At 46.1% G+C, this 24655-nt stretch overlaps 1 protein-coding gene across 2 annotated transcripts in view; it reads right to left on the bottom strand.

The window, feature by feature from the left end:
- Positions 1 to 11424: 11424 nt before the first annotated feature.
- LOC130117806 (upstream stimulatory factor 2) overlaps positions 11425 to 24655 on the bottom strand; it is a 32225-nt gene continuing 18994 nt past the window's right edge. Inside the window, exons 7-10 of one of the 2 annotated variants that reach the window (XM_056286043.1) lie at positions 18011 to 18069; positions 17373 to 17467; positions 17157 to 17285; positions 11425 to 13656 (exon numbers count right to left, since the gene is read on the bottom strand). In XM_056286043.1, the coding sequence (XP_056142018.1) occupies positions 13567 to 13656; positions 17157 to 17285; positions 17373 to 17467; positions 18011 to 18069 (373 nt within the window). In that variant the 3' untranslated portion in view covers positions 11425 to 13566. The remainder of the gene's footprint in view (positions 13657 to 17156; positions 17286 to 17372; positions 17468 to 18010; positions 18070 to 24655) is intronic. The other variant, XM_056286044.1, reaches the window with a different exon arrangement.

Here is a 24655-nt window from a genome sequence, read left to right as displayed (position 1 = left end):
CGCCCCCTTCAGACATCAAGAAATGAAAATCTACTTCAACGTGTTAAATATAATGTAGTTGTATAATGCAAATAATGATGAAATGAAAGTGTTGTCAGTCTGTGAGCGCCTGTCAGCAGCATTACATACTGGTTCAAATGGTGTTTGGTTGGTTCCTGTCTGAATACATATACTTCCTGTCTGAATACATACACTTCCTGTCTGAATACATATACTTCCTGTCTGAATACATATACTTCCTGTCTGAATACATATACTTCCTGTCTGAATACATACACTTCCTGTCTGAATACATACACTTCCTGTCTGAATACATATACTTCCTGTCTGAATACATACACTTCCTGTCTCAATACATACACTTCCTGTCTGAATACATACACTTCCTGTCTGAATACATATACTTCCTGTCTGAATACATATACTTCCTGTCTGAATACATATACTTCCTGTCTGAGTATATACACTTCCTGTCTGAATACATATACTTCCTGTCTGAATACATACACTTCCTGTCTGAATACATACACTTCCTGTCTCAATACATACACTTCCTGTCTCAATACATACACTTCCTGTCTGAATACATATACTTCCTGTCTGAATACATATACTTCCTGTCTGAACACATACACTTCCTGTCTGAATACATATACTTCCTGTCTGAATACATATACTTCCTGGGTGAGGGGCGCCGGCCAAACCATACCTTATGTAAGCCCTCAAACTTGTGGTGAGCAGGTGACCTGAGGCTGCTGTCTGATTGGTTTCTTCAGGTTTTCCAGGGGGCGCAGTTCTGTGCACCCCAGACACCCCCACTTTTATTGGCAGTGAATTGGTATTGTTTTAATGGTTTTTGATCTAATGTGACTGGACAATTCTCGTGGCTGTCAATCATGTTCATACCCACCACCATGCCTCGTCTCGACTGTCAATCATCCACCGTCTACCAATCCTGATAAAACCTAGAGAGGGCCACACTTCCCCCCCCTTTTTTCAACCCAATTGTACCCGGCCAATCACCCCGCTCTCTGAGCCATCCCGGTCTCTGCCCCACCTCCTCTGCTGATCCAGGAGGGCTGCAGACTACCACATGCCTCCTCCCATACATGTGGAGTCACCAGCCGCTTCTTTTCACCTGACAGTGAGGAGTTTCACCAGGGGGATGTAGCGCGTGAGAGGATCACGCTATCCCCCCAGTTCCCCCTCCCCCCTGAACAGGCACCCTGACCAACCAGAGGAGGCGCTAGTACAGCGACCAGGACACATACCCACATCCAGCTTCCCACCCGCAGACATGGCCAATTGTGTCTGTAGGGACGCCCGACCAAGCCGGAGGTAATACAGGGATTCGAACTGGAGATCCCGATGTTGGTAGGCAACGGGATAGACCGCTACACTACCTGGAGACCCAGAGAGGGCCACACTTCAGTCACGAGTGACATTTTCAACACAGTCAGTCTCTACAGTGAAAGGAGCCAAGACTTCAGGCAGCTGCTGGCCAAATGCAGCTGCTACAGTGGAGGGACCAGTGTGGTGAGTGGCAATTACATCTGGACAGGCCAATAAAGCTTCAGATTTAATGACAAAATGATCAGACACAGCAGATGTGGTTGGCAAGACCTTCAGATCAGAAACAGCTATCCCTTTAGAGAAAACCAACCCAAGGGTGTTACCAAAGAAAGAAATGATCCATCCATCCATCCATCCATCCATCCATTATCCCAACTGCTTATCCTGCTCTCGGGGTGGTGTGGGGATGCTGGAGCCTATCCCAGCAGCCACTGGGCGGCAGGCGGGGAGACACCCTGGACAGGCCGCCAGGCCATCACACACACACACACACACACACACACACACACACACACACACACACACACACACACACACACACACACACACACACATTCATACCTAGGGACAATTCAGTGCGGCCGAGTCACCTGAGCTACATGTCTTTGAGTCACCTGAGCTACATGTCTTTGAGTCACCTGACCTCCATGTCTTTGAGTCACCTGACCTCCATGTCTTTGAGTCACCTGACCCACATGTCTTTGAGTCACCTGACCTACATGTCTTTGAGTCACCTGACCTCCATGTCTTTGAGTCACCTGACCTACATGTCTTTGGACTGCGGGAGGAAACCGGGGCCCCGGAGGAAACCCACACAGACACGGGGAGAACATGCAAACTCCACACAGAGGACGACCCGGGACGACCCCCAAGGCTGGACTACCCCGGGGCTCGAACCCAGGACCTTCTTGCTGTGAGGTGACCGCGCTAACCACTGGGCCACCGTAAATAAGTAATATTCTTCAATTTTATTGCCGTTACATTCATTGAAACTAAAAGAGACATTATGAAGTAATGGTGCAAAATAATATTATTTGTGAACCTCAGCCTGGTGGCGGCGCTGTTGAATAGACATCACACACTGTTGACCAGATAGCACGCGATGTCCACTGGGCGGCAGCACCGGATGACTTGATAGATGGTGTGCAGTGTGGGTGGTGGGTTTGTGGTACTGGACAGGTGGTTAGGCCAGGGGTCGGCAGCCTTTGGGCTGTACCACACCACTCAACAACGTTTTCAAAGTTCTTCTTTCTTATTTTTTTACATGGTGCTGGTGGTGATGTGGCTCGGGTCCTGGGCTGTTCCGCTGGCGTCTGGACGCTGCTTGGCATCCTCCTCATCATATTCTTCATCCATTAGCCATCCATCATCTGGACCGCTTATCCTGCTGTCAGCGCCGCCCAGTGTCTGCTGGAGCCCATTCCAGCAGACAGTGGGCGGTGGACGGGGAGACACCTGGCCTGTTCAGGGTGTCTCCCCGTCCACCGCCCAGTGTCTGCTGGAGACACCCGGCCTGTTCAGGGTGTCTCCCCGTCCACCGCCCAGTGTCTGCTGGAGACACCCGGCCTGTTCAGGGTGTCTCCCCGTCCACCGCCCAGTGTCTGCTGGAGCCCGTTCCAGCAGACACTGGGCGGTGGACGGGGAGACACCCGGCCTGTTCAGGGTGTCTCCCCGTCCACCGCCCATATTCCTCATATATGTTATAATTCCATTATAAACCTGTTCTCCTCTCTTGCAATGTTGCACGTTGTAAGTTGTGTAAAGACAGCATCGTTGCATGTTGTGCATGTTGGGAGAGAGCTCCTCCTCCGCTGCTCTCCCTGAGGTCTCTTGCTAGGGTTTCTCCCTGTTAAGGGAGAAACCCTAGGGAGGTGTTCCTCATCCCATGAGAGGGTCTCAGGGCAGGATGTTGTGTTGCTGTAAAGCCCACTGAGGCTAATTCCTAATTTGTAATATTGGGCTCTACAAATAAAATTGGCTTGACTTATTATCTATGAATTATTCATCTAATCATTGGTTTGGCAAAAGTTCAAATCCACAAATCCAGATTTAAGACTCGAAACCATTATTCAATATATTTGAAAATGAAACCGAGCAGTACAGGAAAATGATGTTCTCCTCCAAAAACAAGGCTGTCAAGACAAGAAGTTTGTGCACCTCCTGTAATGTATTTGTGTGAATGAATAATGTCCTCTGGCTTTGTGTTGGTCTTGCTTTGACTGAGCTGCTGGGACAGGCTCTAGCAGCAGCATCCTCCCCGCCACCCCCAGAGCAGGATGAGCGGTTTGGATGATGGGTGGATGGATGATCTCACTCGAACGTCTTTTGTGTTCACACTTTGTATAATGAAGAATGTGAAAAAATGTTTTTTTGGGAATATTTTGTGTTTTTTGTGTGTTACTCGTGGGTCAACACTGTCACAACTGATAAGACTATAAAGTCCACTGTAATATTTAGTCTTGATGGGCCAGCTGTTGACTTCCGTCTACACTCAGCGTTCCACTACGGATGTGGAGCAGAGATGCACCGACTGCAGTTTTCTTGTCCGATTCCGATTGCCACCGTTTTAAAAGTCTGACCTGCCGAAACCCATTTCCTTTCTTTCTAAGAACCATAACTGACAGCATACACAAACATTTTTGTAAACCTTCTTTAATGGAAAATATGCTATGTTCATAATAACAGATTATTAAATTACTTACATTTCTGCCAAACTGCTGCAGGTTCCAGGGCTTTTCTTACTCTCACTCAGACAAGTCTGAAAATGAAAGTGCTGCAGGTCACTGAACAAATAAAACCCAACGGGTGCAGAAGCTCTACATAACAACACACCTGACGTTATTCGTTTACATGAAACGGTTATCCGTGGAGCCCGGCCCAGTGTAAACGGAGACGTAAGGACTCACACGGTCGTCTTGTGGTAAAAAAATAATAACAAATAAAAAAAGACTTTCAGTTTTGACTCTGGCTGAAATAGTATCTAGGTATTTAAGGAGCCGGCAATTCCATCACCTTTAAACATGCACCAGATTACAGGACCTTGACCTTTTTCTCTTTTCACACATCTCAGAATAAAAAAGTGAACCAGGTCACAGGTTGCAGCTTTTACAGACCAACCAAAAAGGAAGTGCAGTATTTGTACTTTTCCAACTGGAAACGGGTGCAATGGCTAGTAGAAACAAAAGAATATAACAAGGCACCTTTAGGCTGCTGTCAACATATGTGTGGGCCCACTGCAGTCACTTGAACAATAACGGCGAGTTGTTCTTCACAAACAGAAGCATCTCTGCCTTGTCACCAGCCGGTCGCTTCCTTCTCTCATCTACCACTTGTCCCGCCAAGCTAAACAAGCGCCCCCTGCCAACGCTCGTACACGGGGCAGACAGGTAGGCTCGGGCAAGTGCAGCAAGTGCAAGGAAGCGACCTTTATTGACCACCCAGAAGGTAAATGCAGTTTCACCTCTGCTGATGGGCAGCTCAGACAGGCCACTCTGTACCTGCACAGACGAAGGGCTGGCCAGCAGCTGCTCCACCTCAGCATTCTCCTTCACTATCCCATCAGGTACTGAAAGCAGGAGACCACACAGCTTTTTGGCTGCAGGTGCTTCTGCAACAGGTTGCTTAGGTGCGTGTCCGGCCTGCCCCTCCAGCATAGTCAGAAGCAGCCGTTTCACTTGATCCTTAACTTCTGCCCGGAAGTAGCGATTCTTGTACCTTTTGCATGAACAGACAACGAGAAGAAGGACAGTTCAGATGATTGTGTTTCAGATACAGCCAGGCAAACACAAAGCCCAACTAGTAGCCTATAGCTATGTAGCTATGCTCATTAAAAATCGTTTTATAGGTATAGTAATAAATTAACAATAATAATAATGGCTACATTACGACAGTAGCAGTAGGCTAATAACTTGCCTGGGATCAACAACAGTGGCCAAAGTGTACGGCGGCTCCTTTTCCATGTTGCTGAACCTTCTCTGAACCGCCTCCAGCGATGTGGTTTTCCCGTTCCCACTCCACGCTGTGAGTCTGGCCTTCTCTCCAACAGCCGTCCCAGTGCAGTGATGGCTGGAATGACGTCTGCAGCTGTTGCTATCGAGGGGCTGATTTCTCTTGTGCGTTCCTCAAAAGGTGCGAGGAGGCTCAGCACGTGATCAATTAGCCCTCACTGATGCACGTTGAGTGAGGCCAGCAGCTCCTGCTCTGCAGCGTGGGCCCCCAGAGCACGTCTCTGCTCCATCAGCGACAGCGCGTCTCTGCTCCATCAGCGACTGCGCGTCTCTGCTCCATCAGCGACTGCGCGTCTCTGCTCCATCAGCGACTGCCACATATACGTAGTATGCACTACTCCATCTGGTAGGACATCTTGCTGCAGTCCTTTCTTAGGCCGACCCGGCTGCCCCCTGGGTGTCGTCAAGTTGTGAATAGGTGAGGGTTTAAAATGTCCGACAATCTTCCTTCCAGTTGCCACGGCGTCAATGACGCCTCATTGGGACAGCAGACCCTCATTCACTGCCAACTGTAGTGTGTGCGCCATGCAGGGCAAACTCGCCAAGTTGCCCTCATCTAGCGCTTTGGGTCTATTTCTAGCGTTGTCTCACAACACCACGTGAACCCTGGTCTTGTCTCTGTCCCACTGCTGGAACATTGTGTCAAATGTGCCCGGCAGCAGTGTGGGACCCGGGCATTTCTCCACAGTGTAGAAGGACTTGGTGTTGCTGGAACTCTTCATCCACCCGCTGAGCAGCCAGGCTCAACACTGACACCAAGCTTACGTTACATGTCCAGATGTCCGTTGTACAACTGATGCTCCTTTGCAGTCGGCTAGCAGGCTCCGTGTGTGGCGTGAAACGACATTAAACAACCCTGGTAACGCCACGTCCAGAAGTATCGCCTACTTGGTATTGTGTATCCTGGGCTCAGATACTTTATCAATGTTCTGAACCTTCTGTCCTCGACTAGGGCAAATGGCTGGTCATCCAGTGCCATCATGATGTTCCTCGTCATGGCTTTGGTCTTTCCATCACCGATACCAGTGAAAGATGACAGCAGAGGCTGCTGACTTGTAGCCGGCTCTGCCCTCGCGCTAGCTTCTTTAACTGTCTTGCCTTTACTAGCTTCTTCAGACTGGGCATGTTCACCGGGCTGATGCTGTTTTAGGTGTCTGATTTAAGTGGTTGTTCCATGTTTTCAGTGTTGTTCCTCCAAGGCTTGTTTTGGACTTACAGGTTACAACTTGCCAGCTTTGAGTGGTCTTCACTCACGCTGAAGGCCTTCGACACCGATGACATGCTTACTCTGTGTGTGTGTGTGTGTGTGTGTGTGTGTGTGTGTGTGTGGTGTCTCTGTTGCACTGTGTGTGGGTCGTGAACCATGGTGTGGGTATGTGCGGCGCGTGTGTAAATTGATGATCAGGGCCGGTCACCGGTCACGGCCAATCAGCTGAAAACTGGCCGATTTCAATCGGTGGCTGACCGATCGGTGCATGTCTAATGTGGAGTGTAGGCTATATTAGTACAAGAGTACAATAGCCTACTATAACACCATGGGCTAAACCGGGGGCTACAGACAAAAAGTGTCTCCACTGGGTGAAAATTGCCTGCAGTCCTTTATTCAAAACAATCAAATTCCCTGCATCACCCCTGCATCCAGGTTGGTAGGTCATCTGTGCACGTTCAGCTACTCTCGTGCCTTCTACAGCAATTAACGTGCATCAACAGTGTTGGAAAGGGCTCAACAAACTGTCGAATGTCTCCCTAAATAAGTACACAACATTAAATTCAATAGACATGGTCTCATCTTCAGCAACAACATTGCCTGTGTGGAATTCCTTGTAACAGCCTCAGGCCGGCACTATAAAGCGCCCCCTAGGACAACGAATCGCTATTCTAGGTCCTTCAGTCCTTCTGCTGTCAGGCTGTTAAATGCTGACAGAGTCTTTCTAAATGAAAGCTTCATATTGTTTTAAACCACAATAGTGTGTTTATACCTTGTCTGTTTTTCGCCTGGCTTGTGGGCCTGTATGTTCACCGACTGTAACGTGCAATGCATCTCTGGATGCTTCGATTATTTATTTAATATTTTAATTTGTGTGAATTTTATCCTTCGCCTGGTCCTCGTGTGAGTCGGCATGCAAGGCCGCACAAGGGTGGCAGCGTGCATCTCTCGCCCATGTACTGATCTGTCTGTTGTCTGCCATACTGATGACTGCCACTTGGCTGTGCATGGTCTGGGTAGACTGTAAAACTGAATTGCTCCTCTGGGAGAAATAAAGTTGTCTGAATCTGAAACAACAACAGCAACAACTTCATCAACAGCGGCAGCAGCTGCCATCAATGAATGAACGATGATTTATTTGGAATACGTAATAAGCAGGATGTAACACGCAGATGATCCATTGCCAATGATGTGAAGTGATCAACAAATCCACACAACAAACTCAGTGAACACATCTCCGTATGCACCACATTGTTTGTTACATGTTGGAAAAGGAGTAGGAGCTATTTGAATTTTGGGGCGTGCTCTTTGATGGATCAGAACAGTGTTTCCCAACCCGGTCCTCAAGGAACCCCTATCCTGCAGATTTTCTTTGCAACCCTGAAAATCTGCAGGATAGGGGTTCCTTGAGGACCGGGTTGGGAAACGCTGGATCAGAAGACAACACAAGTGGAGCAGGAAATTGTGTCCATTGTGTCTGTGTCTAGCTCTGGAGAGTTTACCTCACATTTCCTTGGATTCGTTAATTTGGGTGTGAACCGAGCAGCACAGGGCATAGTGAACGGACTTGAGGTTTAGGGGATCAGTGGAAGACGAAGTTGTGTCTCGGTGTGTACAGATGGGGCAACAGTCAACGTTGGAGTTTACAGTGGGGTCGTTCCCAAATTGCGTCAGATGGTGGCGATCGGGGATTCCCATCCTGTGTACTGCCCACACCCTCAAGAACTGCACAAAGGCAGCTGATCGCATGGTACCACACTGTGAGACATTTAATCGCTCTGCTGTCAAGTTGCTGAGCTTTTATTTACAGAGAGGGGGCGCAAAAAGAACAGAACAACTAAAGAAGATGTGTGATGAGAATGGCATTGCCTTTGTGAAACTAGGAAAGTTTCACCACATCAGATGGTCTGCATGGAGGCAAGAGACTCTGTTGAAAATATGGAGGCTGTTACCTGCCATTCAAATTCAAGTGTGATGACAGTGACCTAAAACATGTCTGCACAGAGCATTTTCGGTGTTTCCTAGCCAACATGCTGGACCCTGGAAACATGGTACAGTTCACCTCCCTCAGGCTCCAGCAAGACAAACTGACTGCTGGTGAATGAAGAGATGAGCTCATGGTAGCTGCTGGACAGCTCACACTACCGCTGGACAGTACAGGAAGGAGACTTTCACATGCTGATGCTGACAGGGACAAGGCAAGGGTGTATTGAGAAGTCTAATTCATGAGTTTGAAAGCAGATATTAATCCCTTAAGTCATGTGATCAACTTTTAATCCTTCAACTTGGATGTCTCAAGAAATGCAAGACCTCCAGTTTTGGCAGCACAACACTTGGTAAGATCCTCCAGAAACATGAGGCCAGCTTGTCTGCTGACAGAGACTCCACTGGAAGAGAATGGATGTGTTTAAAGCAAGCAGGAAAACGTTTGGCGGCCTCCTCTGTGTATGACTTGGTCAACACAGTGGGGATAAGTAATCCAGATAGTTACTCCAACATTCATAAAGTTCTTCTGTTGTCCCTGACCATGCCCTTGAGCAGTGCTGCACGTGAGGGGATTTTCACATCGCAATATAAAACGTACAGCTCCCGCCTGTCAGACTCTCGCCTCTCATCCCTGATGCACATCCACTTGTCTAACATGACAACAGCCTTTCATCCCGAAGCCAGCTGTTGACTTGTGGATGCAAAGAGCTAATCAGACTCAACTAGGGAGGAAGAAGTAGGCCTACATCTTCATCTGCCATGTTTGAAAGGGAGGAAGACAGTGAGGAGAGCAGTCAGGAGGGCAGTGATGATAACCGTGCCGTGTAAAGACCGAGTACCAAGCAACATCTCCAGGTGCTCCCTCGAGAACCAGACCAAAATAGTTATGTGCAGCCCTGGCTATTACACGGCTGCCTCAAGTAAAAGCTATTTGTTGTTCATTCATTCATTCATCTTCAGCCACTTCTCCGGGGTCGGGTCGCGGTGGCAGCAAGCTGAGTAGGGCACTCCAGACCTCCCTCTCCCCAGCAACGCCCTCCAGCTCCTCCTGGGGGAGCCCAAGACGTTCCCGGGCCAGATTGGACATGTAGTCCCTCCAGCGAGTTCTGGGTCTACCCCGGGGTCTCCTCCCAGTTGGCCGTGCCTGGTAAACCTCCAAAGGAAGGCAGCCAGGAGGCATCCTGATCAGATGCCTGAACCACCTCAACTGGCTCCTTTCAACACGGAGGAGCAGCAGTGGCTCTACTCCGAGCTCCCTCCGGATGTCCGAGCTCCTCTCACCCTATGTCTAAGGCTGAGCCCAGACACAGACACACTAGTTGTTGTAAATACCAAAAGGGGGGAATTTGCTCCCTTCAGTCATACTAAGTGAGACATTAACTTCATCCATTTAAAGCAGGTTAGTGATTGCCCCACTGAAACAGAATAAGCACTCATTGCAGACATTTGTTTTGTAGGTTGTGCCACCACCACCTGTATTTCCACCAATCCGTCCTTATGCATAATGCATAGTCGCATCAGTGACGTATCGGGCGTAATGTTGATATCTGTCCCAATACGATGATACATTTTTAAGCAATTATTGGCCGATACCGAGAACATGTGCAAGTGTGTGTGTGTGTGTGTATGGCATTATGGTGCATAGCTTAGAAAAATCAGTCATTAACCATCGCCCCATTGTTAGTGAGAACAGGAAAGGGACATTTTACTACACAAGAGGCATCAAACTCTTTCTCGTTCAGTTATCAGATGGACATTCTGCCTACTTTGTCAACCAAAGTAGGTGTCTGTATCGTCTACTCATTAACTCATTTCGGTTTTACCAGTTTGAAAATGGGGACAACGGCAGCATTTAAAACTCATGGAGACAGACAGCTGGACAGACACACATTCCTTTGATTGGTTCCTGACTTCATCAGCATGTTGGCTAGGACCAGGTACTTCAAGTATGTGGTTCTCCTTGGGCTCCCAGACTCGTCATAGTTTTTAAAGGCCTCCAAGAAATGTGTATGAACCTCCTCAAACTCACCTTCTCTCAGGTGCACCTCCCCCCCCCCCACACTCTCGGATGACTCCCATGATGAGTGGGTGGGGAATAGCAGATTTAACGTGAAGCGACTCTGTCCCCCCTGAAGCAGTACAGTCATTCAGTCCTACAGGTCACCCACAGAGGTCACCGATGGAGTTTGATCTCTCAGGTCGACGAGGGCCAGAGAGAAGCACATCACATGCTGTGAGCTGTGTCTGATGGACTTGGATAATGACGAGTACAACACCCAGAAAAAGAGGCTTTTGAGGGATGAGTGCTTCAGTGAGTCGCACTGTGAGAGACCCATGCTGACAGGGAGGGGAACTACAAAATGCAGCCTGGTACATTTCGTATTGAAGAGACAGGAAACCCAGTAACGGAAACCCAGCTGGCGCCCGGCGGCCTGTCCAGTGTCTCCCCGCCTGCTGCCCAACGACTGCTGGGAGAGGCTCCAGCATCCCCGCGACCCTGAGAGCAGGATAAGCGGTTCGGATAATGGATGGATGGATGGATGGGTGGAGACAACTTTCTACAAGTTGATTTGATGCTTTTCACCGTGTGGTGTGGCATTTCGATCGGGCTTTGCTGACAGCAGCGATGCAGCTTGAATTCATTACCAGTTGTTCATATCACAGGTTTCTTCCAGAGGCCGTTGTCTCAGAAGTATTTTTCTTCGGCGATACGGCACAGATTTAAAAACAAGTGGGCCCTCACCAAGCACCACTGCCACCATAATAATGCCAAGAATTAATAGGACCAACTGTAAGGAATGGCTCCTTCAGACAGCCGAGATACAGGAGAAGACAAAGAGCCACAAAACGTTCAAGTTATAGTCGGTGAAGTTTTGTTTTTCCACATTTTATTTAGAAAAGAAGTTTTATAATCTAACCTGAGAACTGCGAGGCCGCTACAGAGGACAAGGAAGCTTTAAGTCTTTCTTTGTTTTGCAGTTTCAAAAATGAAAAAGAAACAAGTAGAAGTGGAAAGTTGTGAAATGACCTTTCGCTCATGAACACAATCTTCCAAAGCGCTGCTCTCTCTCTCTCTCTCTCTCTCTCTCTCTCTCTCTCTCTCTCTCTCTCTCTCTCTCTCTCTCTCTCTCTCTCTCTCTCTCACACACACACAGACACACAGTACACTCTTCACCTCTCAGTAAAGATGAACAAGGTTCTACAGCAACATATCTACCACTTGGTTCCAGCTTGGTTCTTCTGACAGCCCAGACATGACGGTGTTGGACAGTAAAAGCAGGGCAGAACCTCGCAGCAGTAACCTGCAGCCTTTACATGTTAAAATGCTGGCAGTCTGCACGACTCTGCCATGGGTGTGAACATTGGGTTTGCTTTGCTGGATCCTGAGCTGTCGACATGGGGAAAACACAAGGCTGCCGCACTGACTGCAACGCCTGATATCTCTCTTCCAAGCTTCCACACACTGCCCCGAGCAGAAGAACAAGAACACATCATGTATATTCATACACATCACCAACATTGTTAATATTTGCTGTTCGGGTTTGTACAACAATTACAGCGTAGATATTGTTTGCCCGAGTGGGTGGAGAAATATGGGAGAATTTTTCCAAGTTTACCCCATTCTGCCATGATTGTTGTTTTCCTTTGTAAACCACGGAGAGCGAGTTCTGCTCGCGACACAGAAATCCTCTATTCTTGTCCTCTGTGGTGAGCAGAGTCTTTCAGCACTGCTCTCCAGGGTGCTCCCCCCGCGAGTTAAGCTCCATCTGAAGTCTTGCAAAAATAGAGCAAACAGCTCAAAACTGAGACACGTGGGCGTTATTCTTACACATACTGAAACACTGGCAAACCACACATGGACAAAAGACCGTGGGTAAAAAAAGTTTGGAAAAACCTGAAAGTTGAGTATTTGAGTCTGAGCTTTTCCAAGCAAGGTTGCAAGCCAGAGCAATAGGTTTCATCCCCCTGGTGTACGTCCTGCCTCTGGACACGTCATTCTGCCACAGACATTTTAAAACAGCTGGATCTCTTAAATGCGGTTTCATCAACATCTGTGTCATTTCTCTGGTCAATCACACGATGCACAATCCAGGCAGACTACAGCATCTCTAAACAAGCTTTACGATTGTGTACACTTCACGCCGACTGTTGGGACAAAACGTCGGTATAGAATTAACAAGTTCTTACTATTCCTCTACTACCGAGAACTGCTGACGTCTCAAAACTCTGGCAACACGTGTGCTGATACATGGGAGGCCAGACCATGAGCTGCAGCAGTGTCTTAACATACAGCTTACTCCCACAGGCGTGGAATACAGGAGCAGTTTGTGTCACCTGGATTAAACCAAAGACGCCACTTCCCACTGAGAAGAATCTCAGCGGTTTGCACCATCTGCGGTTTTCAATTTGCAGCTAAATCCATTTCTCTAGGATACAGAACCTGAACTGTAACTGGTCTCCATCAAGCCTTCATCAAGTGGACTAATAAATTAAAACAAAAGTTCAAATCAATTAAATTGTTACACAACTCAAAAATGCACACACGCACACACAGCAGAGTAAAAGCATGAACTAACTGAAAGATCGGGGGGGGGGGGGGGGTGTCAGACAATGACCAGTCAGCCTCATCGTCCATGGGTGCAGCTACATCAACACGGAACTGAGGAAGAGTTCAGCAGAGGCTTGTTTTATTTCCTTGTGCTTGTAAAGAACTCTGCTGGTGGTGCTGAGTGGTCTTGTTTTCCTTGAGTACGATTCTAACGGGTGGTTATCGCAATGGGATTTAAACAGTCAACTGCAGCGGAAAATAGCTGCTGAGAGTTTCCTGAACACAGCCTGCGGGCCCCAGGAAGAACACGTCCGAGCAGAACACCAAAGCGATTCTAAATACGCGTCGAATCTCTCACCATTTTTTTTTTTTTTTTGTATCTGCCCCATACATCTTTTCCACAGAGTCAATGATGTGTCAGAACGTTGGTGTGCTCCTCCCTCCTCCTCGTTTTCTCATCACTTTCATTGTGGCGGCGTCTCTCCAACCATCTCAATGCCATGCTGCTGGAGTTGTGTTCGGAGCAAGGCATTCTCATTCTTCAGCTCCTCAATCTGAGGTACAAAAGAAAAAGAAAAAAGGAGAAAAATCATAAAATGACCAACATCATTATTCCCCTCAGAGATACAGTAGATCCAGGTGTACAGACAAAACTTCTCTGCCTCTGACAACTGGGAGCTCCTGATGCCTACAATGTACAGACTACCCCTTCCTACAGATGAACTACAACGGGGTTACTCAGGGACTACAAAGTACTGAGTGCAGCCCATTTTGAAAACATTTCCCTGCCCCCGGGTGATCGTATCTCAAGGTGTGGCGCCTCCGCCACATTTCCCAGGAAGGAAGACCACGGTCGCTGCCACCTCAGTGTCAGGCTTAGGAGAGGATATGAGCTTTGAGCATCAGAACTGGAAGATATTGCGGCATGTCTCGTGGGCGTGGGCTCAAAGGAGAACAGAGACATACGATACAACTTTGTTGTCAGTTTACACTGAAATTCATTTTGCATTGTAAGGCAGTTCCGTTCAAGAGATTTACACACAGATTAAACATACGGTTACGCATACGACACTTATCACAGACTTTTTATACACATAACATTATTTCCTCTGGATTCAGATCTCAGTTAGCAGCACACTGGTTTTGGTTTAGCAACAGGACTGGCTGATATATACAAGAATTCTTCAGCCTGCTGCATTTCAGTTGAGAGACTAAATGTCCTGTTAGAAGGCAGAAGTTGGTGTTCTTCGTTTAAAACATGCGGGGAGTCAGACGAGGTACTGTTAACAAGTCTGAGCAGGCTCTTGTGAGTTGCTTGAAAGGAGTGTGCCCCAGGTTGGCCAATAATCTTCTCACAAATTTTGATTTGATTAAATAGTTTAGTTTTAAGTTTCACAGATTGGCTGCTGAGCCAGGCCGTGTTGCAGTACAGCACGACACTGAATACCTGATTTAAAAAACAGAAAAATAATCTGCTCCTGGCTCCAAAAGATCTGAGTCTACAAAGAAAGTTAAGGTGCTTCTGTATCTTCTTACAAATAAATTCTGTGAGAAGTCCATGATAGGGTGGCATCTATCCCAACACCCAGTTATTTGTATGAAGACACTTGTTTAATTTCTACATTGTGAACTGTCACTGGATGGATTATTCATTCATTCATTATCCAAACCACTTATCCTTACTCAGGGTCACGGGGATGCTGGAGCCTATTCCAGCAGTCATTGGGTGGCAGGTGGGGAGACACCGCGGACAGGCCACCAGGCCATCACAGGACCCACACACACACACACACATATATATATTCACACCTAGGGACATTTTAGCACGGCCAATTCACCTGGCCTACATGTCTTTGGACTGTAGGAGGAAACCGGAGCCCCCGGAGGAAACCCACGCACACATGGGGAGAACATGCAAACTCCACACAGAGGACGACCCCCAAGGTTGGACTACCCCAGGGCTCAAACCCAGGACCTTCTTGCTGTGAGGCGACCACACTAACCACAGTGCCGCGCCTTGGATTATTTATATAGTGCTTTATCTAGACACACAAAGTGCTTTACAGCGAAGGGGGGGAAACTCACTTCAAACACCACCCATGTGTAGCACCCACTGGAGGCAGCTGACAAGAGGAAGGCCTTAAATAATTTCCTCTGTCTTATTAGTATTGATAATAAGAGCATTTTTATCAACCCTCCACATGTGGCAAGCCTTTAAGCAGCGGGGGTTCACAATAATTTGGAATGCATTAGCATGCCATTGTCGGCAACCTTGGGGGTCGTCCTGGGTCGTCCTCTGTGTGGAGTTTGCATGTTCTCCCCGTGTCTGTGTGGGTTTCCTCCGGATGCTCTGGTTTCCTTCCACAGTCCAAAGACATGTAGGTCAGGTGAATCGGCCATACTAAATTGTCCCTTGGTGTGTGTGTGTGTGTGTGTGTGTGTGTGTGTGTGTGTGTGTGTGTGTGTGTGTGTGTGTGGGCCCTGTGATGGCCCGGCGGCCTGTCCAGAGTGTCTCCCTGCCCGCCACCCAATGACTGCTGGGACAGGCTCCAGCATCCTCGCCACCCTGAGAGCAGAATAAGCGTTTCAGATAATGGATGGATGGACTGCATGCAGTTAGTGCCCACGCAGCCCCCGCACGTCTCCACGTCACTATCGGCGCTGATTTCGGGTAGCACTTCTCATTGTGAGCCAAAACTGTCTTATTCTCTTTGCAAATAAATTCTGGAGCTGGATGGATGGCCTTCTCCAACAGGAAAGCAATGTGGTGCAGTCAGGAGCAAACTAAACTGATCAATGTAATTACAATCTTCAGAGCTGATATGCTGTTTAGCACAGCTTCATAGGAATATCTCACTTTGTTCACCGCTACAGCAAACAAACAGAGGGATTTAACTACGTCAAGTAAACAGAGTATTTTTGAGCATCAACTTACTAAAAAAGGTAGGAGCTGAATAACTGCTTCGAAAACGAGACAAAGCAAAGGGATGAAAACAAGTATTCGGGTGTGGGATAATGTTATGCTACCAAACTAATATATGAAATTAATAAAATATACAAGAGTAAACATAGTACTACTGTCATCCATCCATTATCTAAGCCGCTTATCCGAATTTGGGTCGCGGGAGCCTATCCCAGCAGTCATAGGGCGGCAGGCGGGGAGACACCTTGGACAGGCCGCCAGTCTTTTCTGTGTAAATTCACCTTTACATCCAAGTACTAGGATTTCAAACAAAGAAATAATACACCCAACTGGACTGCTAACATAGGTTTGAAAACATTTCACTGCACTTTCAATTGGTTTTGTCAGTTCTGATTTCAGGTGGAAGACCCCAGCTTTCATGCCGGCGGAGAACCCACGTCCCTTGATGAGTGAGGATGTAACTGAAGACATTTGTGCAGAAGGTTCCTTTCTTCCTTAATTTTGGCACCATCCAAACGTGGCGCCCATTTGTGAACAGGTTGGCACAGCAAACCGCTGCATTGGAGATGTAATGGCAGCATTATATGTAGCAGACAGCTATCGCCACTGGGAGCCATCCATCTTCTCGCTCAAGAAATATGGACATTTCTGAGTCACAAGCTGAGTCTCTTTATCCTGTAGGTGGGTATAGACTGCTGCAGTTTTGGCCTGAAGAGTTTTCTCTTCTATGTTGCGTCATGTGCCTGTAGAGGGGCTGCTTGGTCTCACCAATGTACAGATCTGTACATTTCTCCCTGCATAGATGTTACTGCACTGATGATGGCCTGGCAGTTTCCTGCACCAACCTGCTCACAAGCTGGAGGAGCATCACCAGGAGTGGTGGCGACACATTCAGATGGTGCCACAAGTAAGACACCTTCTGCACAAGTGTCCTCACTTACATCCTCACTCTTCAAGGGGAGTGGCTTCTCAATGGAAATATAAGCCTCTGTGAACACTTCTAATCAAACATACACCCAACAAACAATGCTAAACTTATGAAACCCTGGCTGGACTTCACAAATGACTTAAAGGTTTTTTTCTTGCTATGCACATCAGTACGAGTAGGTACTTGGGTTCTAAATTGGGTACCTGTTGTCTGCACAGCTCGTTGTCAACCTGTATCCTCTCTACCTCCTTCAGACTCTCCTGCAACCGCTGGTTGCTCTGCCTCAACTCACGGATATAGTCACAAGCTTTGGACAGGATGCCACCTTTGCTCTAGAAAGCCAGAGATGTGGTTACATTAAATTTGGCATCACAAGTAGCCCCATGAGGTGAGCATAAAAATAGTCAAGGCTGCCTTACTGCCCCTGTTTTGGTGCTGTCCATATTGCAATCGGGGATGATCTTGGAAAGGGTGACAATCCAGTTGTTGATCTTGTCTCTTCGCCGCCTCTCAACTGTTGGGGTGACACAGAATAGAGAGTGGTCATTGGAAATACAGGAGGCAGTGTTTCATGTAGTTTTTTGTGGCTGTGAAGGCTAGGAGTAATTTTAGTTCCGAGTGCTTGTTTTCCTCATCGGGAGCATTCCAGATAAGCCCTAGTAGGTGCTAGAACTGAAGAATGACTCCTAGCAATTTGAATTGTTTAATGCTATAGCTACAAAATGGAACCAGATACTGACCAGATAATACCCTCCCACCCTAAGATTTCTCCCTACTGGGGCCACCTACTTAAACTGCATGAATTGAAGGTTCTCCAATTTGTTCTGTAGATGAAAAACAACTATTGAATGGCACATGATCAGTCTGAGTTAAAAAGCTCAACAGCAGTCTAGTGACCGGCCAAAAAAATTTTTTTTATGATCTCCTCTTAATGAAAAGGAGAAGAGAAATGCCAGAGCCTTGTGATATTCCTTCAACAAACCCTATATTTTTGGGACCAGATGCCATCGGGCTGCTCCGATGATATGTAAAGCTATGATCGACTCCCCTTGCCCACCTTCATTATGTTGCGCTCTCCTTCTTTCATCTCTGGGCGTTCGAGGTCCATCCATTTTCCTGCAGAACAAACCAAATTTGACATGTTTTCATACAATGCATAATCCCCCATTTTTCTGTACCATACAGTCAAGACAAAAACTTCGCAGACCCACAATCTTAATCTCATACTGTGCCAATTAAAAAAACGTCAGTCACAGTTATGCCTTAAATTGACCCCTGGTGTACTATCTGCCCCCTCCACCACCAGTGTGCTGCTCTTCCAACAGGCTTTGAGGCTGTGTGGCGCTTCTGCCAGCCATGATGATTCACATCCAGATGAGGTAACATATGCTGTGGTAACACCACCCCAGGGCTCGGAGCAGGGGGAAGCTCTGACTGGAATACTGAGGACCGTCTGGACCACCAGACTTCTTATTCTGGGCTAGCTGTCTGTCCTCTTCCCAGGTGTGGCCTGGAGGGAGCCTGCCATTTTATTATGATGTGAAATCGCAGTGCCACAGAAAGCCAGATGCTGTCTACTGGGTTTTGAGTGCACGGCTAACAACACAACCTGTCTCTTGTCTGTGTATTTTCCCTCGGGTATTCTGTTAATTAAGTCCCTGTAACGTGACGGGAGCCTGAGCTAACCGCCCACCAAGGCATGCACAGGAAAGCCGCATGCTCGTACGTAACGAGTCTACAACTCAACCTTCTTTTGTTCTCACTGTAAATTATATAATTAATAATGACTGCACCCAAATGGATGTGAAATGCAATTCCGTGTCAGTTATTATAGTTTTGTATTTTTCATTAGGTTTTACTTTTATTTCATTTTTATTTTTGTTTTCAATTCAGTTTTGTTTGTTAGTTTCATAGTAGTTTTTATTGTTGAAAAACACTTAGTTTTTATCAGTTTCAGTATTAGTTATATATATATATATATATATATATATATATACATACATACATACACACACAAACCTTAATTCCAATGAAGTTGGGACGTTGTGTAAAACGTAAATAAAAACAGAATACAACAATGTGCAAATCCTTTTCCACCTATATTCAATTGAATACACTTCAAACTGCTAAACTTTATTGGGTTTTTTTGCAAATATTCACTCATATTGAATTTGATGCCTGCAACACATTCCAAAGAAGCTGGGACAGGGGCATGTTCACCACTGTGTTACATCACCTTTCCTTTTAACAACACTCAATAAGCATTTGGGAACTGAGGATACTACTTGTTGAAGCTTTGTAGGTGGAATTCTTTCCCATTCTTGCTTGATGTACGACTTCAGCTGCTCAACAGTCCGGGGTCTCCGTTGTCGTATTTTGCGCTTCATAATGCGCCACACATGTTCAATGGGAGACAGGTCTGGACTGCAGGCAGGCCAGTCCAGTACCCGCACTCTTTTACTACGAAGCCCCGCTGGTGTAACACCTGCAGAATGTGGCTTGGCATTGTCTTGCTGAAATAAGCAGGGACGTCCCTGAAAAAGACGTCGCTTGGATGGCAGCACATGTTGCTCCAAAACCTGTATGTACCTTTCAGCATTAACGGTGCCTTCACAGATGTGCAAGTTACCCATGATGCCATGGGCACTAACACGCCCCCATACCATCACAGATGCTGGCTTTTGGACTCTGGGCTGAGAACAATCTGGATGGTCCTTTTCCTCTTTAGCCCGGAGGACACCACGTCCATGATTTCCAAAAACAATGTGAAATGTGGACTCGTCAGACCACAGCACACTTGTCCACTTGGCGTAAGTCCATCTCAGATGAGCTCGGGCCAGAGAAGCCGGCGGGCGGTGTTTCTGGGTGGTGTTGATATCTGGCTTTGGCTTTGCATGGTAGAGTTTTAACTTGCACTTGTAGATGTAGCGACCAACTGTGTTACCTGACGATGGTTTTCCCAAGTGCTCCTGAGCCCACCTGGTAATATCCTTTACACAATGATGTCGGTTTTTAATGCAGTGCCGCCTGAGGGGTCGAAGGTCACGGGCTTTCAGCGTTGGTTTTCGGCCTTGTCGCTTACGTGCAGAGATTTCTCTGGATTCTCTGAATCTTGTGATGATATTATGGACTGGAGATGATGAAATCCCTAAATTCCTTGCAGTTGTACGTTGAGAAACGTTGTTCTTAAACTGTTGGACTATTTGCTCACACAGTTGTTCACAAAGTGGTGAACCTCGCCCCATCCTTGCTTGTGAACAACTGAGCCTTTCGGGGATGCTCCTGTTATACCCAGTCAGGACACTCCCTCCCGTTTCCAGTTAACCTGTGGAATGTTCCAGACAGGTGTTTTTTGTGCATTCCTCAATTTTCCCAGTCTGTTGTTGCCCCTGTCCCAGCTTCTTTGGAACGTGTTACAGGCATCAAATTCAAAATGAGCTAATATTTGCAAAAAACAATAAGGTTTATCAGTTTGAAAATTAAATATCTAGTCTTTGTAGTGTATTCAATTGAATATAGGTGGTAAAGGATTTGCAAATCATTGCATTCTGTTTTTATTCACGTTTTACACAACGTCCCAACTTCATTGGAATTGGGGTTTATGTATATATATATATATATATATATATATATATATAATATGGGGGTATTTTTCAGGGGCAAGATTTAAAGGGCAATTCTAGTATTTCCAAACCTGGGCCCTATTTTCCCATCATCTGGGGTCTAATTTGGGGTCAGAAAGACATGCATGTTAGGGTTAGTACTCCTGTCTGCGCCCCTGACCAAGGCATGGCAAGACCAACTGGAGTTGGTTCCTGGGTGCTGCATGGCGGCTGCCCACTGCTCCTAGCTACACAGCTAGGATGGGTTACATGCAGAGCGTAATTTCCCCACGGGGAAAATATAGTCTCAAAATTAAAAAAAATGACCAACAGGGACAACATTTTTGGAACTGGCCCAGTATTGAGTGAGAACGCTTCAGCCAGCAGCCGTGAAACGGGCTGCATGTAATCCTTGGAGGTAATTGCATCTGTCAAAGAACGTCCACTTAAAATGCTTGTTTTTGCCACTGACAGGCTCATGTTAGGGTAAGTGTCTGACAACATTATGGAAAGGATCCCTACAGAGATGGACCATTTTCTTTACATTTCTCTTCTTCTAGTCTCTGTTGTAACATCCCTTTTACTGCTGCTGCTATTTGCACGTGGGGGCGTGTTTTTTTTTATACAAAAGAAGTCACTTCGAGTCTTATCAGAGCTGACCATTCATCTGAGGTAGCCTGAGACACGGGGGGAACCACGAGCAATAACTCATTTCCAAAGTCATGGCTGAATATAGCCGATGTCCACAATGTGGATGAGGCATTGAATTCGATGGCCACCTGCATTTACACGTTTCATCAACTTGGTCAGTCTCAGCTGACTGAAGGTTATCCCCAACCTTATAAACAGCACAGTTGCATAACATCTAGGAAGTCACTTAGATGAGTGATGAAACATTTGTCCCACTAAACTTTGTGTCCAAATGAACCGATGCACCTTTCTGGGATCGCATCCTGATGTGTAACGACAGCTATTAGTTTATGAAACCGGCAAACGACGACTGCATATGAATGCAAAGGCATGCATATGAAACCAGCAGTCACCGATCACAAATGAAACCAGTGACCGATCACCGGTTTCGGCAGATGGCTATTACCTGCCAAAGAAGCGGGTTCACCCTCCTCCGCCTGTTGCCTCCCTCTCTCTCATTTCATTCAAGGCAATGAAAAATATGGACACATTCACAACTGTGTGGTGTTATAAAGGGGTGCTGTGTTCCACCATCAAGGATGAGCTGGAGGGTTTTTTTTCTGCAGAGCTCGGATAAAATGGGTCTTACCGGTTTTTTATGTTTTGAGTTGTTGTTGAATGATTGTTTTTTGGGATTGTTAAAAGATGCATATTGAGTGTTTGTAATTTGACAAGTATTGTTTATATGTTTACAAAGATTTCAAGTCTGTTTTTTGTTTAATTTTTTTGTTAAATAAAGACTTGTTTTAAAAAAAATTTAAAAATCCTCTCACTCTCTCTCTCTCCTTGTCCTCGCTTCAGTTTCTAAAAGCTCTTCATTCATATAGTCTGGCTCAAATAAATACAGGCGGCCATCAAATTCAACTGCCTCATCCACATCGTTGAAATCAGCCAAATATTCAGCCACGACTTTGGAAATAATCTGCTAGCAGGTCCTCTATGTCTCAGGCTACCTCAAATGATTGGTCGGTTCTAATAAGATTCGTCTTTTGTAAACATCCGAAACCACACCCCCACACACAAATGGTAGCAGCAGTAAAAAGGATGTTACAACTGAGACCGAAGAAGTGAAATGTAATGAAAAAAGTCCATCTCTGTAGGGAACCTTTCCCTAATGTTGTCAGACACTTATAATAATCTGAGCCTGTTAGTGGCAAAAACAAGCACTTTTAGTGGATGTTCTTTGACAGGTGCAATTGCCCCCAAGGATTACATGGCAGCCCATTTCACAGCTGCCAGCTGAAGCGTTCTCGCTCAATACTGGACCAACTCCAAAAAATGTTGTCCCCATTAGTCATTTGGAGCCCAAGTGATGAGAAACTGGAGCCCAGGTTTAAAAATACCGGAACTGCCCTTTAAGAAGTTCAGAATATTACAATACAAACACAATGCTTTGTGAAGGCGATGGACTCAGTCATGAAGACACCCAAGTCTCAATAAATAATAAAGTCTCACCCAATGCCTCCTCATGCTTGTTGTGTTGACAAATTTAACCAAACTGACAAAGACCAAAACTGAAGTCATTTTCTGTATATTTTTATTTTATTTTAATTAGTCTTGCAAGTATGCAATACCGTTTCAGTCAGTTAGTTTTCTTAAGTCTAGTTTTTACTTTTTATTTAGTTAACTAAAATGTTTTTTCACACCTAGTTTTAGTTTAATTTTAGTTAACCATAATAACCTTGTCCCAAGTCAAAACATATTGGGACAGTGACATAAACTACTTCTTCCCACTGTAAACTAGGGGTGGGGCAAAATATTGATATGGGAATATAGTGTATTACTTCCTCTTGCGATACGTTATTGATACACTAGCACCAAATATCAATATTTCTTATTAAAATATGTAGGCACTCTAAACGGATTCCCCTACCAATCTGACTTTCCAGAGTCACTACTTCCTGACTCGTGGTGGTGGCACTTATCAAATGAATGAGGGTAAACTTGTGATGAAGAAGAAGAAACTCACAGGGGGGTAATGGTGGACAGCGGGTCAAAGCAAATCATAGAGGCACCGTCATCTTTCAAGTCAGAAGTCTGGGTCAACTTCGGCTTTTACAATACTGACAGGACAAACAAAATCGATAAAGACTATGCCATATGCAAGAACTGTCTGGTGAAAGTTAAGTACACAGGCAACACCACGAACTCGCACAGCCACCTTGTTCGTCATCATCCTGATCTCGTCGTTAGGGCTGGGTACTTTTATGGCACCGACTGAATTGCTTCGGTACTACCGAGTATCGAAAAACTTCTTGTCTTTTGGTACCAAGTTTCGGTAGCTAAGGAGTTAATCTCATCATCAAGATCTAATAACGCTGTCGGTGACTGGCTGTCTAACGTTACGTTACACGACATGCGCCCAGAGACGAGGCTCACGTCACGCACGTGTGTCTGTGTTGTTGCTGATTACAAAGTGCGTCACAACAGTGTAAAAATGCTGAAGAAATCAAAAGTGTGGCTTAATTTTGTCCGGCAGGATGCCGACAGCGTACGGTGCAATACATGCCAAAAAGTCGTCGTTGCCGAGACCGGCAACAGGCCGAATTTGACGAAACACTTGAACACGCATGGAATAAATTTAAGAGCAGAAAGTTGCTCTGTGTTTGACTGCAGGAACAAGAGCGGGTCACAGCCATCTACAAGTCCAACAGAGCCTCCTTCAAAATCTCTGCCACCGGTTTCCCTCTCATCCGAGGTTACTGAGGATGGCACATTGTCTGGGATTTTAGCAGGCAATGTTTAGCAAACAAAAAATTCAACCAACTTGTACATGGTTGTATAGTAAAGCTACTGTTACTGTAATAGGTGTGCCGCGGTCACTTATACTGGGACCCATCTAACGTTAGATATTGTTTGTGTGTCGCTTTAGTTTATGGCTATAGATAGCTAGCTAAATCAAAACCTGAAATGCATTAAGACTGACAGTAACTGACATAAGTTAGCTTGTTAAAATGTGATCATTCATTGGGTCGGCTGGCTAAAAATCTCAGCTATCTTTTTTCTCTTCAGCCTCTGCCCTTGTCCATCCTGGTGTGAAAGACAATGCCATTGAGTGTCAATCCGTTCATCCTGGCAGAAAAAGGAAAACTGTCTGTTTCCACGGACAGTTTTCTGTTAAAGGTTTGCTGCCTTTTTCTACAGTGGAGGCTCCATGATGGAGGTAAGAATGCTGTAAAGGGTGCTGTAACTTAAAGGTAGTTGGCCTATAGCCCAGGTAATCTTTTAGCCTAGATAATGTTTTTTGACTTGTATAGTAAGTAAGCAATATTATATAGTATAATTATATAGTAAGTAAGCAAGGCAGGGTGGAGAAGAGTGTCAGGAGTGATTTGTGACAGAAGGGTACCAGCAAGAGTTAAAGGGAAGGTTTACAAGATGGTAGTGAGACCAGCTATGTTATATGGTTT

Source organism: Lampris incognitus, chromosome 9 (genome assembly GCF_029633865.1).
Source record: "Lampris incognitus isolate fLamInc1 chromosome 9, fLamInc1.hap2, whole genome shotgun sequence".
Lineage (NCBI taxonomy): Eukaryota > Metazoa > Chordata > Actinopteri > Lampriformes > Lampridae > Lampris > Lampris incognitus.
Note: the sequence above shows the minus strand (reverse complement) of the source record. Positions and strands in the feature narration are given on the sequence as shown.